This window comes from Cervus canadensis, chromosome 4, assembly GCF_019320065.1.
Source record: "Cervus canadensis isolate Bull #8, Minnesota chromosome 4, ASM1932006v1, whole genome shotgun sequence".
Lineage (NCBI taxonomy): Eukaryota > Metazoa > Chordata > Mammalia > Artiodactyla > Cervidae > Cervus > Cervus canadensis.
In genome coordinates this window covers 86,950,172-86,966,909 of record NC_057389.1, presented here as the reverse complement: position 1 = coordinate 86,966,909, position 16,738 = coordinate 86,950,172, and the positions used below count along the sequence as shown (strand labels likewise).

The 16,738-nt window shown below is 53.0% G+C and overlaps 1 protein-coding gene across 3 annotated transcripts in view; it reads right to left on the bottom strand.

Annotated features, from left to right (window-relative positions):
• Positions 1-5: 5 nt before the first annotated feature.
• The window catches only part of TJP3 (tight junction protein 3), a 30,455-nt gene continuing 13,722 nt past the window's right edge, over positions 6-16,738 (bottom strand). For 2 of the 3 annotated variants that reach the window (XM_043466090.1, XM_043466089.1), the window contains exons 2-21: positions 14,774-14,830; positions 14,549-14,658; positions 13,782-13,884; positions 13,182-13,530; positions 11,759-11,862; positions 10,654-10,813; positions 10,259-10,367; positions 9,684-9,742; positions 9,191-9,257; positions 8,815-8,971; positions 7,766-7,874; positions 7,377-7,614; positions 6,148-6,359; positions 4,864-4,959; positions 3,160-3,230; positions 2,497-2,707; positions 2,314-2,414; positions 1,642-1,929; positions 597-643; positions 6-234 (exon numbers count right to left, since the gene is read on the bottom strand). In XM_043466090.1, the coding sequence (XP_043322025.1) occupies positions 132-234; positions 597-643; positions 1,642-1,929; positions 2,314-2,414; positions 2,497-2,707; positions 3,160-3,230; positions 4,864-4,959; positions 6,148-6,359; positions 7,377-7,614; positions 7,766-7,874; positions 8,815-8,971; positions 9,191-9,257; positions 9,684-9,742; positions 10,259-10,367; positions 10,654-10,813; positions 11,759-11,862; positions 13,182-13,530; positions 13,782-13,884; positions 14,549-14,658; positions 14,774-14,821 (2,742 nt within the window). In that variant the 5' untranslated portion in view covers positions 14,822-14,830 and the 3' untranslated portion in view covers positions 6-131. The remainder of the gene's footprint in view (positions 235-596; positions 644-1,641; positions 1,930-2,313; positions 2,415-2,496; positions 2,708-3,159; positions 3,231-4,863; positions 4,960-6,147; positions 6,360-7,376; positions 7,615-7,765; positions 7,875-8,814; positions 8,972-9,190; positions 9,258-9,683; positions 9,743-10,258; positions 10,368-10,653; positions 10,814-11,758; positions 11,863-13,181; positions 13,531-13,781; positions 13,885-14,548; positions 14,659-14,773; positions 14,831-16,738) is intronic. The other variant, XM_043466091.1, reaches the window with a different exon arrangement.

The window sequence follows — 16,738 nt, the reverse complement described above, 5'->3', positions numbered from 1 at the left end:
GCCAGTGCTGTGAAAATACTCTATTAAATACCAGGTGGAGGGAGGCAGGTTTCTAGGTTCTGTATGGGAGTCTGAGTCTCAGCTCCATGGAGGAAATAGGAGGACAGGCCAGCTGGCCACCTGGAAGGGGGTCACAGGTCAGTGGCTGGTCCCCAGTCATAGCCGTCTTCATCAGAGGACTCCACATCTCTGGCTCGTGTAAACTTTTTCCTCAGAGCTTCCCTCTCATATGTCCTGGGGATCAGAAAATAGAAGAGGCTGTGGGTGGGGAGGGTGTGGACTTACCTACTGTTAACTGAGTTGACTCTGGGCTAGGCACAGTGGGTGTAGTCAGAGATGAGCAAGACTCTCAAACTCCTACACATCCTTCAAAGCCCCAGCCCCAATGTCCCCTCCTTCGGGAAGCCTTCTCATCCTCCCAGGAAGAGGATTCCTACTCTCATGGCCTTGACTGCATGGGACTTGGAGTGGCTCTCTCTGGCTCTATCTCACCCACGAGGCTTTAGCACCACAAAGGCACAGCTTGATTCTAAGCACCCCAAAATCCCAGGGTGGAGGGGTTGAACAGTTCCAATGTGGAGTACAGGGACTCTTACCGCATGCTCTCTTGTCGCCGTTGACCTTGTGGGTGGCGGCTATCCATCTTGGAAAGGGAGAAAGAAGGTTAACCCTTACCCCCACCAAGGAATGAGAAATAGGGATGAGTAACCACCCCCATCTTACCTCCCTCCCTTTTCCCAGGCAGTTCTACCCACAAACTTTCTCCTCGTCCCCACAGAAGTCTTGAAACCATCCCCAATTTTAAATGAGAAAATTGATTTGGACAGGGCAAGGCCTTGACTGAGACCTCCCAGCCTGTCAACAAAGGGAGAATTGGATTTCCCATCTGTGACATTCCTCAGAGTCGTGTTGTCAGGAGTGCGTAAATGAGTTCATGTATGTCAACTGCTTAGCACAGAGCTGCCTCATAAACAGGCTGCCACAGACGGTTGAACAGGTTGGGCACTGCGCAACCCCACAGCACCATTCTGCCAGCGACATCATAGATTCGTACATTTTTACATTACCCTAGAGAGGGTCTGGAGAACTTTCTCGAATTCACAGAAAAGCACCTCGGGCGCTGAGGCAGCCCCACAGAGGATAAGTGCCCAGTCAATATTTGTTACTGCTAAATACCTGACTGCAATGGGGAGGGACTTGGACTAAGTGTATTCAGTTTAAACAACAAGCTTGTGGGAATTCCCTGGTGGTCCAGTGGTTAGGACTCTGAGCTCCCACTGCAGGGGGCCTGGCTTCAATCCTTGGTCCAGGAACTAAGGTCCCTCGAGCCTCATGGTCAAAAAATACAAAACAAAGCAGCAGCAACAACCAAATAAACAATGAGCTTGTGATGTCAAGACTCTACCATCAATCTCTGAATCTAAGATAAGGAAACTCATGTAGAGGTTAAACATTTGTTTTAAGTGACTCTGGTTTAAACATCCTAGAAGCAGGTCTGAGATACTGATGTGATCAGGGAAGTTTCTGTTCCTTCACATCCAGGGGGACGGGATGCGGGGGTGGGGGTGGGGTAACAGGCTCCCTACACATCTCAGCCCCATCCCCAAACCCTTGCTGGCACCACCCCCATGCTCTGGTCACCTGGGCTCCCTGGGGACCGGAGGGTCTCCCATGATCCTGCGGGATCTGGGGCTCATCCCCCAGCACGGGCTCTGAGGACCGGGCCAGGGCTGGCAGCCGGGGCCCCTCATCCACGTCTGTGTGGGGCCCACCCTCGCCATCCGTGTAGCCTTCACCGTCCGTGTAGACACTGCCCTCGCCATCTGTCTCGTAGTCGCTGTTGACCCGGCTGTCGCAGCTCAGGTCCGCGGAGCTGTCCGCCAGGCCGTGGTGGGGGAGGTCCAGGTTGTCTTCTGAGGAGCTGTCCAGCTGCGGGTGCACATGGCCGGGCTGAGCCAAGACCCTTCCCCCTCCCCCCTCCCGCCTCCAGCCCCAAACTTCCTTGATGTGAGACCAAACCCCAGACCCATGACACCACCCTTCAAATTCCAGTCCTCAACCTGAAGTAGAGGCTTAATTCTTGACCCCAAGGTGAGTTCTCACCATTGACCTTATTCAAGATAGAGCCTCCAAATCTGAACTGAGCCCCAAGTCTTGACTCCAGCCCCCAGAGAAGACCCCAGTTCCCAAACCCAACCCCCAGTCCCATCTCATCCCAGGAACCAGGTCCAGAGACCCTAGCCTCAGGGTCAAATCTTGGCCACGCCCCCTAGTCCCTAACTCCAGGCAGGTCCCACCCCCTGACCCAGGTACCTGGTCCTCAGCTGTCCAGATGGGCCTCGTCTGCTGCTCCTGGATGATGGCCTTGAGCTCTTGGTACCAGGAGTCACTCGTACCTTGCAGGGGGATGGTGGCTACAGGGAGGGGGCATCAGCATGGCTGGGAGACTCAGGCCAGGGCCCACCACCCACCCCAGAACCTCGGCTCCCATTCCACCTGTGAAGAGGTGGTCGCTGTACTTCCTCAGCTTCTGGGCCTGGGCGTAGAGGCGGCGGGAGCTGCGGCGGGAAGCGGGGGCCAGCCACTGGCGCAGGGCTTTGAGGGCTGTGCGGCTCTCAGGAATACAGAAGACCACAATGGGGTAGTACTGCACGTAGTTGAGGCGCTCAATGGCTGAGGGTGTCACGTCCAGGAGCGCGTGCTTGTCCTGGGCCGGGCCAGCGTTGGGGGCAGTGGCGCGGGGCCAGGAGACAGAGACAGAGAGGTGGAGAGACAGTGGAGAGAAAAACCACATCCAGAGACAGAGCATTGAAGACAGGTGAAGAATCAAACAGATGGAGATGAAGAGTCTGAGGTCAGAGTGGACCCCCAAACCACTCACATCTGCAGGCCAGCATGTTGGGGTGGAGTTTGGTGTTGGCCTGAGTCACAGTGTCTTGAGCACAGAGTCCCCAGTTTGATTCTCTGCCTTTTCTCAGGGCTTGCCACTGCATGACACAGGGCGGGCTCTGTCCCCCTCAAGCCCTCCACATGAAAAAGCCTCCAAAATGGGCCTCCATGGAAAATCACATCTGTGGGGCATGGGACCAGAACAGGTTGGAGGCCTGGGCCTCAGTTTCCCCATCCATGAAATGGGACCCACAGCAGAGCCTTGCTTACTTTCTCCGCAATCACCCGCACAGTGTCCAGTCTGATGATCTTGGAGGGGCTCTCAGTCCTTGACACGCTCTCTGTGGAGGGGAGAGGTGACTGGCAGCTTCAGGAGGCAGTCACTGGCCCTTCAAATTCATGTCTACCTGCCCCTCCCTTTCTCAAGAACCCACCATGGCTCCCTATGGCCCTTGAGGGAAATCCTAACACCAGCAATAGTAGCTCCTGTTGGCCTCATGCCTGACACTACACTGGGTCCCCTCTTGAACATGACCCTCACCTCCTCCTCCTGAACAGGAGTGGCGTTACTGGCCCATCTGGCAGATGGGAAAACCAAGCCTCAGGGACATAAGGTCACCAGCTCAGAGTCACTGAACCAAATGGCATGAGGAGCTAGGTGCAGAGTCTGAGCTCCAGACACTCTCCAAGGCTCAGTCCCAGCTCTAGGCCTTTGCTTGGGCTGTGACCCAAAAGAAACCACTCTCCCACCCCCATGTGTCTTCTATGACCCTAGATGAAGTACTGCTTCCTCCAGGAAGCCCTCCTAGATATCCTGGCAGCTGAGGGAGAAGGCACGCCCTGCCCTGGGGTGCCTAGAAGGGAGGGGGACACAACCTTGCCTTTTTCTCTTTGTTGTGGTAATCTGTGTAACATAAAATGTACCATCTTAACAGTTTTTAAGTCCACAGCTCAGTGGCATTAAATACATTCACAGTATCATGCAACCATCCCTACCATCATCTCCAGAACTTTTTCATATTCCCAAACTGAAACTCTGTCCTCATGAAACACTGACTCCCCATCCCCTCCCCGAGCTCCTGCCCCACCATCTACTTCCTGTCTCTGTGGATCTGACTTATCTAGGACCTCCTGTGAGTGAAATCAGACAGTATTTTTCCTTTTTGTGTCTGGCTTTTCTCACTGAGCAGCAAGTCCTCAAGGTCCATCCATGTTGTCTGAACCTCCTTCCTTTTTTTAAGGCTGAGTGATATTCCATGGATAGATGGAGCACATTTTATTTATTCATCACCTGTTGATGGATACTTGGGCTATGTCCACCTTCCGGCTGGTGTGAACCATGCCGAAACTTCATGTACAAGTATCTGTTCAAGTCATAGCTTTCAGTTCTTTTCACATATCATCAAAAAAAATTATTTTAACTTCTTTTCAACCACTTTAAATTTATAAATGCCATTCTCCATTAGCAGGCTGAATAAAAACAACCAGATTTAGCCCAGGAGCTATAAATTGCTGATTCTCTACCCTATCCTAATTGTTTCTGTAGTTGTTCACTTTTGGCGTCTTCCAGAAATTCTGTGTATTTTTTCAACACTGTGTCTAGAGCTCAATAAACAAATGTCTTAAACTAATGAATGGACAGTTGGCAACTGTTCAATTGGCTCCATTGCCAATGACTGCCTGGTGAACATGTTAAGGATTCTGAGGCTCTCTGGGCAAAGAGTGCCAAGATCGATTGAGGCTGCATCATTAGCAGCTCCCTTACCACGATGCCTCAACCCCAGAGGCTGAGAGAGGGTTTCTTTTTTTTTTTTCAATTTTTGCCACACCCCATGGCATCTTGGTACCAGGGATCAAACCCATACCTCCTACATTGAAAGGTGGAGTCTTAACCGCTGAACCGCCAGGGAAGTTTCTAGGAAAAGGCTATGAAACGAATCACCAGTGAGGTTGCTAAAGGACCCAGTTTCTCACCTGCAATTTCAAATTTGTCAGGCATCTCAGCTGTCAATTTCTGCATAGCAATGTCAGCCACGGGTCCCAGTATCACCACTGGGCGCTTGAAACTTGCTGAAGGGCAGAGAATCAATGACAAGAATCAGGATCCCATGTGTGGCAAGGACTGCTAGCCTATTGCACAACTGCTTCTTCACTTTCTCCACAGTAGATCTAGTGAGGCCCATGGCTGTCCAGCTAAAGACTACAACTCCCTGCCTCCCTTGCAGCTAAAGGAGGCCATGTGACTGTGTCCTGGCCAATGGGATGCAAGCAGAATGATAAGTGACGTCCGGATTGTAACCTTCATGGAAAGGTAGGAGCCCTCGCTGTCTTCTTACACTAGGACTGTTACTTGAAAGAAAAGGAAACTTCTTGTTTATACAGCTGTCCCTTGAGGTCTGTTAGAGCAGCTGAATCCAGCTAACTCAGTGGTTGGTAACTGCCGTTAAAACCCTCAGGCAACAACCGGTCCATTGCCTATTTTTGTAAATAAAGTTTTATTGGCACAGAGTCACATCTGGTTATGTCCCATTTCTCCTGTTTGTGTGTGAGTTGCTCAGTTGTGTCCAACTCTTTGCAACCCCATGGACTTGTAGCTCACCAGGCTCCTCTGTCCATGGAATTCTCCAGGCAAGAATACTGGAGTGGGTTGCCATTCCCTTCTCCAGTGAAATCTTCCCAACCCAAGGATCTCCTTTATTGTAGACAGATTCTTTACCATCTGAGCCACCTTCTCATTCTGAGTCACCTGCTATTCCCATCCTCCCACTGTTCTAAAAGCCTCTGCACCTGGTTTTAATCCTCTGCCCTGAGGCTGTATGTAGGAGCTTAATCTTTTCCCTTCCAGAATCTGGATAAGGTGTACTTTTACATTCTCAGGGAGGGAAAGAATCTCCTGGTTTTGTGCATATGTATTTTTGTCCTGGGCTTCCTTGGTGGCTCAGTGGTAAAGAATCTTTCTACAATGTGGGAGCCGCAGGAAACATGGGTTCAATCCCTGGGGTGGGAAGATCCCCTGGAAGAGGGCATGGCAACACACTCCAATATTCTTGCCTAGAGAATCCCATGGACAGAGGAGCCTGGTGGGCCACAGTGCATAGGGTCACGAAGAGTCAAACACGACTAAAGCATGGCATGGCATGGCATTCTTGGTCCTAAGGAAACCAAAAGTGGGTATTTGGGGTTGAAGGAGGGAGGTAAGGATTGTGGCTCTTGAACACTCTTGTTTGAGGCCCTTCCCCTCCGCCCACCCTGGCCCACCTTCTCTCAGCACCACGCGCTCATATGGTGGGTAGTGACCCTGCTTGGTTAGAGCCGACAGATCCTCTCGGCTCCGATGGGTGGTCTTCTTGGCTCCCCGACGAAGACCCCGCAGCCGCCAAAACTCGGCCCGTGAGTTGGAGCCCGCTGAGGCTCCAGGTGTGACCCCCACCGCCCGCTGGGCAGCCTCCAGACTGGCCAGCTGCTCAGCCCTGGAGAGAAGGGAGGAGGTAAGTGAGCACAGGAGTCCAGCGTGACAGCCCTAAAGATGTCCATGGCCTGAACAGGGGGCCTGTGGACGTGTCACCTCAGTGGGCAGAGGAGACTTTGCAGGAAGGATTAAGTTAAGGCCCCTGAAATGGGGACAACCCTGGCTCCCCGGGGGGACCCAGTGTCACCATAGGGTCCTTATAAAAGGGGGGTGGGAGGTACTTCCCTGGTGGTCCAGTTGTTAAGAACCTGCCAATCCATGGCTGATTCATGTCAATGTATGGCAAAAACCATTACAATATTGTAATTAGCCTCCAACTAATAAAAATAAATGGAAAAAAAAAAACAACAAAAAAAAGAATCCACCTGCCAATGCAGGGGACACGGGTTCAATCCCTGGTCCAGGAAGATCCTAATACCTCACAGCAACTAAGCCCCTGTACCACAGCTACAGAAGTCTGTGCGCCTTAGAGTCTGTGCTCCAAAACAAGATAAGCCACTGCAATAAGAAGCCCAAGCACTGCGGCCAAGAGTAGCCCCCATTCACTGCAACTAGAGAAAGCCCGTGTGCAACAAGGAAGACCCAGTGCAGCCAAAAATAAATAAATTTTACAAAAAAAAAAGAGGGGTGGGAGGGTCAGAGGCAGAGAGAGACAGGAGATGCTGCGCTGCTGGCTGTGAGGATGGAGGGAGGGGCCGTGAGCCAGGGAAGTGGTGCCTCTAGATGCTAGAAAAGGCAGGAGCTTATGCTCCCCTAGAGCCTCGGGAGGACCCAGCCCTGCCCACATCTTGACTGAGTCCCATCAGATTCATTTCAAACTTCAGACCTCCAGAACATGGGATGATAAATGCATGTTGCTCAGAGTCCATAGGTTTATGGTAATTTGTTACAGCAGCTGCAGGAAACTGATACTAGTGCTGACTGGTTGGCTGGAGCCTTCTGCATGGCTCTCCAGAGTGCACCACCAGGGGTGCTAAGTAGCGATGCTAAACCATTCCAGTGTGCAGTTGGTCCCCACCTGCTCTGGTTGGGGATGATGCCCCGCTCCTTCTCCCGGAGGTCACGCCCCATGCGCACCGCCAGCCACTGGCCTCCCCGGGCGGAAGTCTGCCCGGGGCCGGGGTACAGTGTATCCAGCACGTGGAAGACATCTCCGCGGGTGAAGCCCAGGCCGGACGGCGGGCTGGGCTCCATCTCAAAGTGCGTGCGGATGTAGAAGGAGTCGCCCAAGCCAGACCGCACCATCTTCTGGAAGACTGGATGGGGAGACTCTGTGAACTGGTGGGACCCAGACCCCACCTCTCCCCAGGGCCTGACTGTGGATCACACTCAGCCATGGGCCACGCACACCTTTCTCTCTCTCTCTCTCTCTCTCTCTCACACACACACACACACACACACACTCACTGTCCTGCTTGCGCTGTGTCACCAGCTCCACCTCCTCGCCAACTGGCAGCCCCAACAGGAAGTTCACAGCCTCCTCCCGGGTCAGGTTCTGGAACGGGGTATCATTCACCTGCCGGGAATGGGGTGCAGGGGTGGGACGATGCCCTGTGTGAGAGATCTAGGTCTTCCTCTCGACAAAGCTCTCAACCCTCTCCTTCCAGGGTTGCTGTCAAGAGTCCTGGAGATTAGGGGATGGCTTTCCAATGTAGGCATTGCCTGTGGAACCCGGGCTTCACACACACTCGTGAAGGTTTGACCCAGAAACTAGGAAACGGGAAATGTAATCAATTCAGGCACAACCAAGTCTCAGTGAGTGGTCAACATCAAGACACAGGAACGGTGGGGGGGGGGGGGGGGGGGGGGGCGGTCTCAGCTGTGACAGGACCAGGGACACTGGTGGGAATTTGGTGAAACATGAAAGAAGAAAGACAGGGACTTCCCCGGTGGTCCAGTGGTTAAGAATCCACCTGCCAATGCAGGGGACAAGAGTTCAATCCCTAGTCTGGGAAGATTCCACATGCTGCAGAGAAGCTCTATACAGTCAGCAAAAACAAGACCGGGAGCTGACTGTGGCTCAGATCATGAGCTCCTTACTGCAAAGTTCAGACCTTAGTTGAAGAAAGTAGAGAAAATCACTAAGCCATTCAGGTATGACCTAAATCAAATCCCTTATGCTTATTCAGTGGAAGTGACGAATAGATTCACGGGATTAGATGATAGACGCAGTGACTGAAGCACTATGGACGGAGGTTTGTAACACTGTATAGGAGGTGGTGACCAAAACTATCCCCAAGAAAAAGGAAGACGCAGAGCAGCCAAAAACAATATAAATCAATCAATATATATATATATATATATATACATATATATATATATATATAAATTCGAGTGTCTCTGACGGTCTTGCTAGTTCCCAGGGAGGCCCAAGAGGCGGGCTCACAGGCAGCAACAGACTCGGGGACCACCCAGAACGCCCACCGCCAGCCGCCCCAGCCAAAACTGCCACTCACCTGCAGAATCTCATCTCCCTCCTGGATGCCCTGCCCGTCAGCCGGGCTGCCCGCCTGAACCCCGGACACAAAGATGCCCACGTCATTGCCTCCGGCCAGCCGCAGCCCGATGTTCGCGCCCTTGAAGAAGCGGACCACCCGCGAGTCTGGGCTGTACCTGCGCGGAGAGGCGGAGGCGGAGTCAGGTAGGAGGCGGAGTCAGGGCAGGCGGAGGCAGAGTCATGCGGGAGGCGGAGTCAGGAGGACCGTGAGCTCCCCTGTTTCCAAGCCGAGCCTCCCAAACAGCCCCACATGGGTGTCCCGGGAAGGCAGGTGGTGGGGACCGGGGAGACACCTCGGCGTGTGCAGGTCCTCAATTTTCTTTTGGGGCACATACCCGTGGTCCTCCACACTCTGACTGCTGGGCACCCTGTAGATGTCATAGTTTCTTGGCCTCGGGGAGTCTGAAAAGGAACAGCCAGTTTTCCCCAAGTGCACTGACCGGTCCAGCCGCCAAACTTTTGCTGTAGGGTGTCCCTGCCCCTTGGAATGTGGCTGCCCAACCCTCGCTCCTTCAGGGGGGAATTGTCCCTGACCTCTGAGGCCCATGCCAGCCTTCCACACTCTGCATGGCACAGCCTCATTGGCTGAGATCAGAAAAACCAGAGGAGAGGTGCTCAGAATGACCACCCTCTGCTCACCTGTTTGGTTTTTTAAAAAATATATTTGTTGATGACAAATGAGAAGTCAGCATTGTTGAAATGTCTTTTTTTTTTTTTTTTGCCGTGCCATGTGAGATCTTAGTTCCCCGACCAGGGATTGCACCCAAGCCCCCTGCATTGGAAGCACGGAGTCTCAGCCACTGGACCACCAAGGAAATCCCTGCTCACCTGGTTCTGACGCGGTCCTAGAATCCATTGAACTTTCCTGCCGAAGCCGGTGGCTCTCCCTGGTGGGGAACAGATTTGGGGTGAAGTGGAGGGGGGAATGTCGAGCAGCAAATTTTAGAATTTTAATTTATCAGCACTTGGGTTTTAATTCTAGTCCTGTCCCTCTGCAGCTGTGTGATCTCAGGCCCTCTGCTCCTCATGCCGTGACTAGTTAATGACCTAAAGAGCCAACAATGAAGAGTTGGAACCTTGGCATGGGCTGTCCTCTGGCCTCTAAGATGGACTGTGGTGACCTCTACCCCTGGTTGTTACTCCTGTGTGGTCCCCTCCCCTAGACAGACCCCCCTGCTGAGGGTCTGATTCCTCCCACCAACAGCCATACAAGGGAACTTAGAAGTGGATTATCCACCCCCAAAGGCCCATAGTGCTAGACCACGTCTTGGAACCTCCCATGGACAGGAGAGACCTCTTCCAGGCAGGCCACCATGGCTGCATCCTCAAGGTTACTCCATGTGGGAAAAGACATGCCTGTGTTCCCCTCTCATTTGGCCATTCTAGCCAATGGGGTTACATACACGGGGGAGTTGGTTCGGCTGGTGTCTGGACTCTGCTGCCCATGCTGGGGTGGTGGTGGGATGTGAGATGGTGGTGCCTGGGACAGTTCTGAGCCGAGGTCTGAGATGTCTGTGGGGGAAAACATGTGTCAGCCATGAGCATGGCCTTCCAGGCTGGACCCATTTCACAGAGGGGCACATCAGGCCCCTCTAAGCAAAGGGGCCCAGACCAGAGTCAGGCTCAGCTGGGAACCTCCAGCTCTGATTTGCTGTGTGGCCTTGGGCAAGTTTCTGTCCCTCTCTGAGCCTCTCAGGGCCAGGCTTACCAACCCCTGCTTGGCCCTGCCAGACACAGACTGCTTCCCTTGCCCTCCGTTTGAACCTCCCTGCCCAGAGCTGGCCTCCTGGCCCCTCACCCTCCAGGAGGGAGCTGTCGCTGTCACTGACGGCTGGAGGGATATTCACCAGGAACTGGCCTCGGTCCCTGAGCACCAGCAGAGTCAGTTTCCCTTCTGATTTCTCGATCAGTTGCCGGGTGTCACTCAGTGACAGATTCTCACTGGACACTCCGTTGATCTAAAAGGAATCAGGAAAGAAGAGAGGAGGCAAGTTCATGAGAGATAGGGGATGCTAGAAACAGATATTTTGGTGGGGGAACTACAAACATACAACTCTCAGGGGTTACTAAAAACAGACATTCTCAAGAGAAAATGATAGAATTGCATTCCTTCTGTGAGAGGATACTATGCCAAGAACTGACCTCCGAAGAATTCTAGAAACACACATTTTTCTAAGAGGGGTGGGGGAATGCTAGGGAAAAATTTTAAATGGATTGAGTCTCTCATCTCCCCAGAGAGGGAAATTTCTCAGGAGACACTGGGAACAGATATTAGAAACAACAACTCAGGAATAATAATAGAGACAACTCTAATTTGGGGTGAGGGAGTAAATACTTGAATACTAGAAACAGATAATCTCTAGGAGGTGCTAGAAACAGACATCCAGAAGTAGACTAGAAACGCACAAAAGCCACTAGAAACAGACAATTCCTCAGGGTCACTAGAAACAGACAACTCTGAGAAGAGTTTAGAAACAATCAACCAGAAATGATTTGGAAATCAAACACCAGGAATCACTAGAAACAGATTTTCAGGGGAGGAGTCTAGAAGGAAATGAACTCTTAAGGCAGAGCTGCTCCTTGCAGCCTGGTTTCTGGATGACTAGTATCCAGTCACCTATGGCAGGTCCGTGAATCAGTGCTGTAGCCAGCTGGCCATGTGATTCTGAGGATACTAGAAACAGACAACCCAAAGGGTGTACTAGAAACCAACATTTGGCAATGGATTAGCAGCAGATAGGGGAAAGGGGGGAGAATCCTGCATAGCCATCTCCAACCTTTGGAAAATAGATAACAATGCAGCTGGCAAGTAGTTCAGCTCTGCTGACCTTACTGGGTGTCTTGGTAGCACTGTTACTCTCTGGCCCTGGTCTCCCTGCCTCTAATGGGAAGCCCAGGCTTACCTGGAGGATGAGGTCTCCTTCCTGAAGCCCACCGTTCTGGGCAGCCAGGCCCGAATCTGTGATGTGCTTGATGAAGATCTGACTGCCCAGTTTGACCCCAAAATCTGTGGGAGGAGGTGGAAAACTGAGGTAGGGCCTGGCTCTCAGATCCCCTGGCTCTCAGATCCCAGCCTTTTCACCTGCTCTCTACCATCCTATCTTCCCAGCTGCTGTCCTGAGGGGACAGGGCAAGCTTCAGCATTTCCAGCGGGCATTCTCCCCCTCAGGTACCTGTCAGCAGGTGACAGCAGACCTGGTGCCCCGTAGCTGGAGATGCAACACCCAAGCACCAGGTGGTGCCAAGAACTGGGAAGATGGAGAAAGCGGGGAGGTGGGGAAAGTGGCCTTGGTGGGAAGGGGGGAAGCCGTTTGGGACGAGGTGGTCGGGGGACGGCCTTTCTAAGGCGGTGATGTCTGAGCCAGGTCTCAGATGAAACAAGGGAACAAATCCTAAAAGGGTCTTGGGAAGGTTGTTTCAGGAGGGAAATGGTCTATGCAAATGCCCTGGGACAGGGATTCTGATGTCATCGCATAGTGGTTGGCAGTAGGCACCTGAGAAGGGACAGAGCCAGGGCTGTCCCTTCCGGACACCCTGATGACAACACCAAAGGGGCTTCGGGGTCACAACCCCCAATATTCAATGAGATCACAACAAACGTTTTCAGGATTATTCAAAGTACTATGTCTACTGGGGTAGAGGTCCCAGTGCCATTTGTCACATCGTAACCACAATTCCGAGATCATGATGCTGTCCTTGAATCAAGAGGGGGGTGAGAGGTCATGTCTCTCTACCTCTGTAGAGGTAGAGGTCTACTGTTCTCTACCTAGAACACCTTGACAATCTACTGATGTCACGATGTGTGAGCTTCCTGTTTCTCTAAGAACATGCCACAAACTTAGTGCATATAATACAACATAGATTTATCTCACAGTCTGAAATGGGCCCCATGGGACTTAATCCAGGTGTGGGCAGGGCTGGTTCCTCCAGTGGCTCCCAGGGAGCACTGGCTTCTGCCTTTTCCAGCTCCGAGGCACCACCTCGCTTGTGGCCCCTCCCTCCATCCTCACAGCCAGCAGCTCAGCATCTCCTGTCTCTCTCTGCCTCTGATCCTCCCCCTCCCTCTTATAAGGACCCTGTGAAGACACTGGGGCCCCAGGGAATCTAGGGTCGTCCCCATCGCAGGGGCCTAGCTTAATTGCACCTGCAGAGTCCCCTCTGCCCCGTGAGGTGACACGTCCACAGGTCCTGGGATAGGGTGTGGACATCTTTGGGAGCCGTTATTCTGCTGACCACAGACCACACAGGACCGAATGTCAGGGCAGCAATGTGGCCCTTTCCCAGGGACTCCAAGACCCCTGCCAACAACATAGCCCCAAGGCTCACCATCACTCTCTCTCTTCCGCACCAACACGGACTTCACGGGCCGCATTTGCACATCCTGCCGCGGCAGCCGCTTGAAGCCGGACACCAGGGCCAGCCCGTTGGCCTCGGAGCCGCCACCTGGGCTCCTGCGCCCGTGGCTGTTGGCCCGACTCCGGCGACCTGCCCTTGGCCGACGGGAGCGCTCGCCCCAGGAGCGGCCAGAGCCGCTGGACGTGTCCCCCTCGTATCCCTGGCCGTGGTCAACCTCCTCCAAACGCCGCAGCCTGTCTTCCTCATCTGAGTCCTCGTGTCCCGGGGCAGAAGTGACCTTGGTGGCGGGCACCTGGACTTTCCGGGGACGCTTCACCGTCTGTTAAGGGAGGCAGAGATGGGTGGGGGGCCAGTTTAAGGCTCTGGCCCATCCCCTGGGCAGCCCTGGGGGACTCTGGTCCCTCTGAACCTCAACATCCAAGCTATGAAACGGGGACACAATTCCAGTGGCTTGGGGGAAGCTTATATTCATCTGCCCATGGGCAGCAGGATCGGGGATGGGGGGTGGGGGGGGGGTTGACTCAGCCAGGACAGAGGTGCTGCTGAGCAGGAGCTGCCCCTCCCACTCACAATGTTGGCCATCTTTGTGCAGGTCTTGAGTATCTGAATGGCGAAGGTGGAGGTGACACTCTCCATGGAAACCCCGTTCACCATGACAATGTGGTCCCCTGTCCTGAGGGAGAAGGCCAGGTCTCAGGGAGGTGGCCTTGCTGGGAGCCCCTCTCCCCAGGCCTTCCCTGAGGGCCCCTGGCAGGTACCCCCAGCTCTACAAGGCCTGGTTCCAAACCATCAGTGTCCCCAGGCTCACTGAGGCTCTGGGCCTCAGTTTCCTCATCTGTAAAGTGGGGCTGATCAAAGAACCCACATAGTAATGAAATGCAATTGTAGAACATTAACTGCAATTGCAACTGGCATCTCACCCCCTTACTTTTTCCTCTAGGACCATCTCTTCATGCTTTTCTTCCCTTCTGTCTCTGTTTCACACTCTGTTTCTCTCTGAAGCTGGCCCCCAATTCTGAGTATCATGTTACCTGTCAGCCACTCAGGCCCAAGAACCATTTTTCCCAAAATAACTCCCAGGAGCCTCCTGCCCCCAAGACCTCAGGATACTGGGTCACTCTCCCTCCAGCCAAAAAGAGGTTTCCAGGATATTTGTTCCAGGAGCGTTCCAGGGCCACCATGACCCCAAGAACACAGTCAGTCATGCTGCCAGCTTCCAGTCCTGTGTTGTCAGAGCTGGAAGGTGCCAGGCATTTTTTAGCCTCCCGACTCTGGTCCATATAGGTGCCTCTTCTTGACATGCCTGTCCCCTGTAACCCAGCTGCCTTGACACTCACTGTAGCCGGCCCTCAGCCGGCCCTCCAGGCACCACATCGGACACAACCACAGATCCACCGGACCGGTCTCGGCCACCAGAGATTGCGATGCCAAAGCCTCGGCGGGGGTCCTGAGAGAGGATGAGAAACAGAACGTGATTTTGCTTTTCACTGGGACAAAGGCCGTCCCATGGGGACCAACCCACCATTTCTGTTGGCACCCATGCAGGGAGAGTGAGGTCCCACCTTGCTGATCGTGGCTGTGTACTGTTCCCAGATGGTCAGCTCCTCCATGTCCAACACCTGGAGGGAGGTGACAGGGAAGGTGGGTGTGAGGATTCAGGGGTCTTCATACCTGGGTGGGGAGCCTGGCTCTGACACTCTCCTGGCCCAAGCCTGTGGGCTAGTTGCAATCTCTCCTGAGACCTCAGTGTTTTCATCTGCAAAGTGGACTTAAGTCAGTGGTTCTCAACCCAGAACTGTTCTGCCTCCTCCAGGGGACACTGTGTGGTATCTGGGATCATCTGTGGTTGTCAAAATTAGGTGTGCTCCTGGCATCGAGTGGGTGGGGGCCAGGGGTGCTTCTCAAATTCCTTCAGTGCACAGGACAGACCCCACCAAAAAGAATGATCCATGAGCTTCCCTGGTGGTACAGTGGATAAGAATCCGCTTGCCAATGCAGGGGACATGGGTTTGATCCCTGGTCCGGGAAGATTCCATATGCCATGAGGAGCTACTAAGCTCACGCACTACAACTACTGAGGCCATGCCTCTAGAGCCTGTGCTCTGCAACAAGAGAAGACACGTCAATGAGAAGCCCGTGCAGCACAATGAAGAATAGCCCCTGATTGCCGCAACTAGAGAACACCCGCGCATAGCAACAAAGACCCAGAGCAACCAGAAATACAGAAAAAAACAACAAAAAAAGAGATCCTTTCCCAGATGTTAATGGTGCTGAACTGTAATGGAAACAGAGAAGAGACAAGTCCTTGTTGCTTTCCCTCTGGGAGATCTGACTTGGTGCCTAGGGGCATCAAGCAAGGCCCACAGGCACAAGGGACTCACTCTGCTCCAGACCCTTAGGCCTCCTCGCCATTCCTCCAACATTCCAGGCCCAGTCCTGCCCCAGGACCTTTGCACACAATTTCTCCTCTGCCTGAAACTCTCGTCCACCAGATCTCTACCTGGCTTCCTCCCTCACTTCCTTCTCCCAGTCACCCCGTCTGCAACTGGCCCCCTCCCCAGCCTACAACAGACCAGTTTTTCCGCCTCACCCTGATTCCCAGTTCATAGAAGCTGTGAGCCCTTGACATTCTCTGAATTTTAAAAATCTGGTCACTGCACTTCTCCCTCTAGAATGTCCGCTTCGGAGGGCAGAGATTTTTATCTGCTTCACATTCTATCTACAGAATGATTGAATGAAGTGCTTCCTTTGAGCCAGGCTCTTTGCAGTAAGATCTCATTTAATCTGCTCACTAACAGGTATTCTGTTAACAGATATTCTATTATTAATCTGTTATATGATTTTTCCAGTGGTCATGTATGGATGTGAGAGTTGGGCCATAAAGAAGGCTGAGGGCTGAAGAATTGATGCTTTTGAACTGTGGTGTTGGAGAAGACTCTTGAGAGTCCCTTGGACTGCAAGGAGATCAAACCAGTCAATCCTAAAGGAAATCAACCCTGAATATTCATTGGAAGGACTGATGCTGAAGCTGAAGCTCCAATACTTTGGCCACCTGATGCGAAGGGCTGACTCATTGGAAAAGACCCTGATGCTGGGGAAGACTGAAGGCAGGAGAAGGGGACAACAGAGGATGAGGTGGTTGGATGGCATCACCAGTTCAATGGACATGAGTTTGAGCAAGTTCTGGGAGATGGTGAAGGACAGGGAAACCTGGCACGCTTGCAGTCCATGGGATTGCAGAGTCGGACATGACTGAGTGACTGAACAATCACAGATGAGGAAAGCTGGGTCCAGAGAGGGAAAGTCACTTGTCAAGACAACAGAGCAATTGGCGCGTACGGCTGGGGAGGCGTGGCTTCTGTTATTTTCAAGTCCAGGGTACAGATGAGATCAGAGGCTTTGGGAATAGAGGTCAGGAAGCCAACAGAAGGGGGGATTGGCCCCCACCTATCCCTTACTTCTACCTGGAGGTGCTGCTGCCCCTGGGGGTCCTTGGAGAAATGATGCCCCCTCCCCACATAGCATAG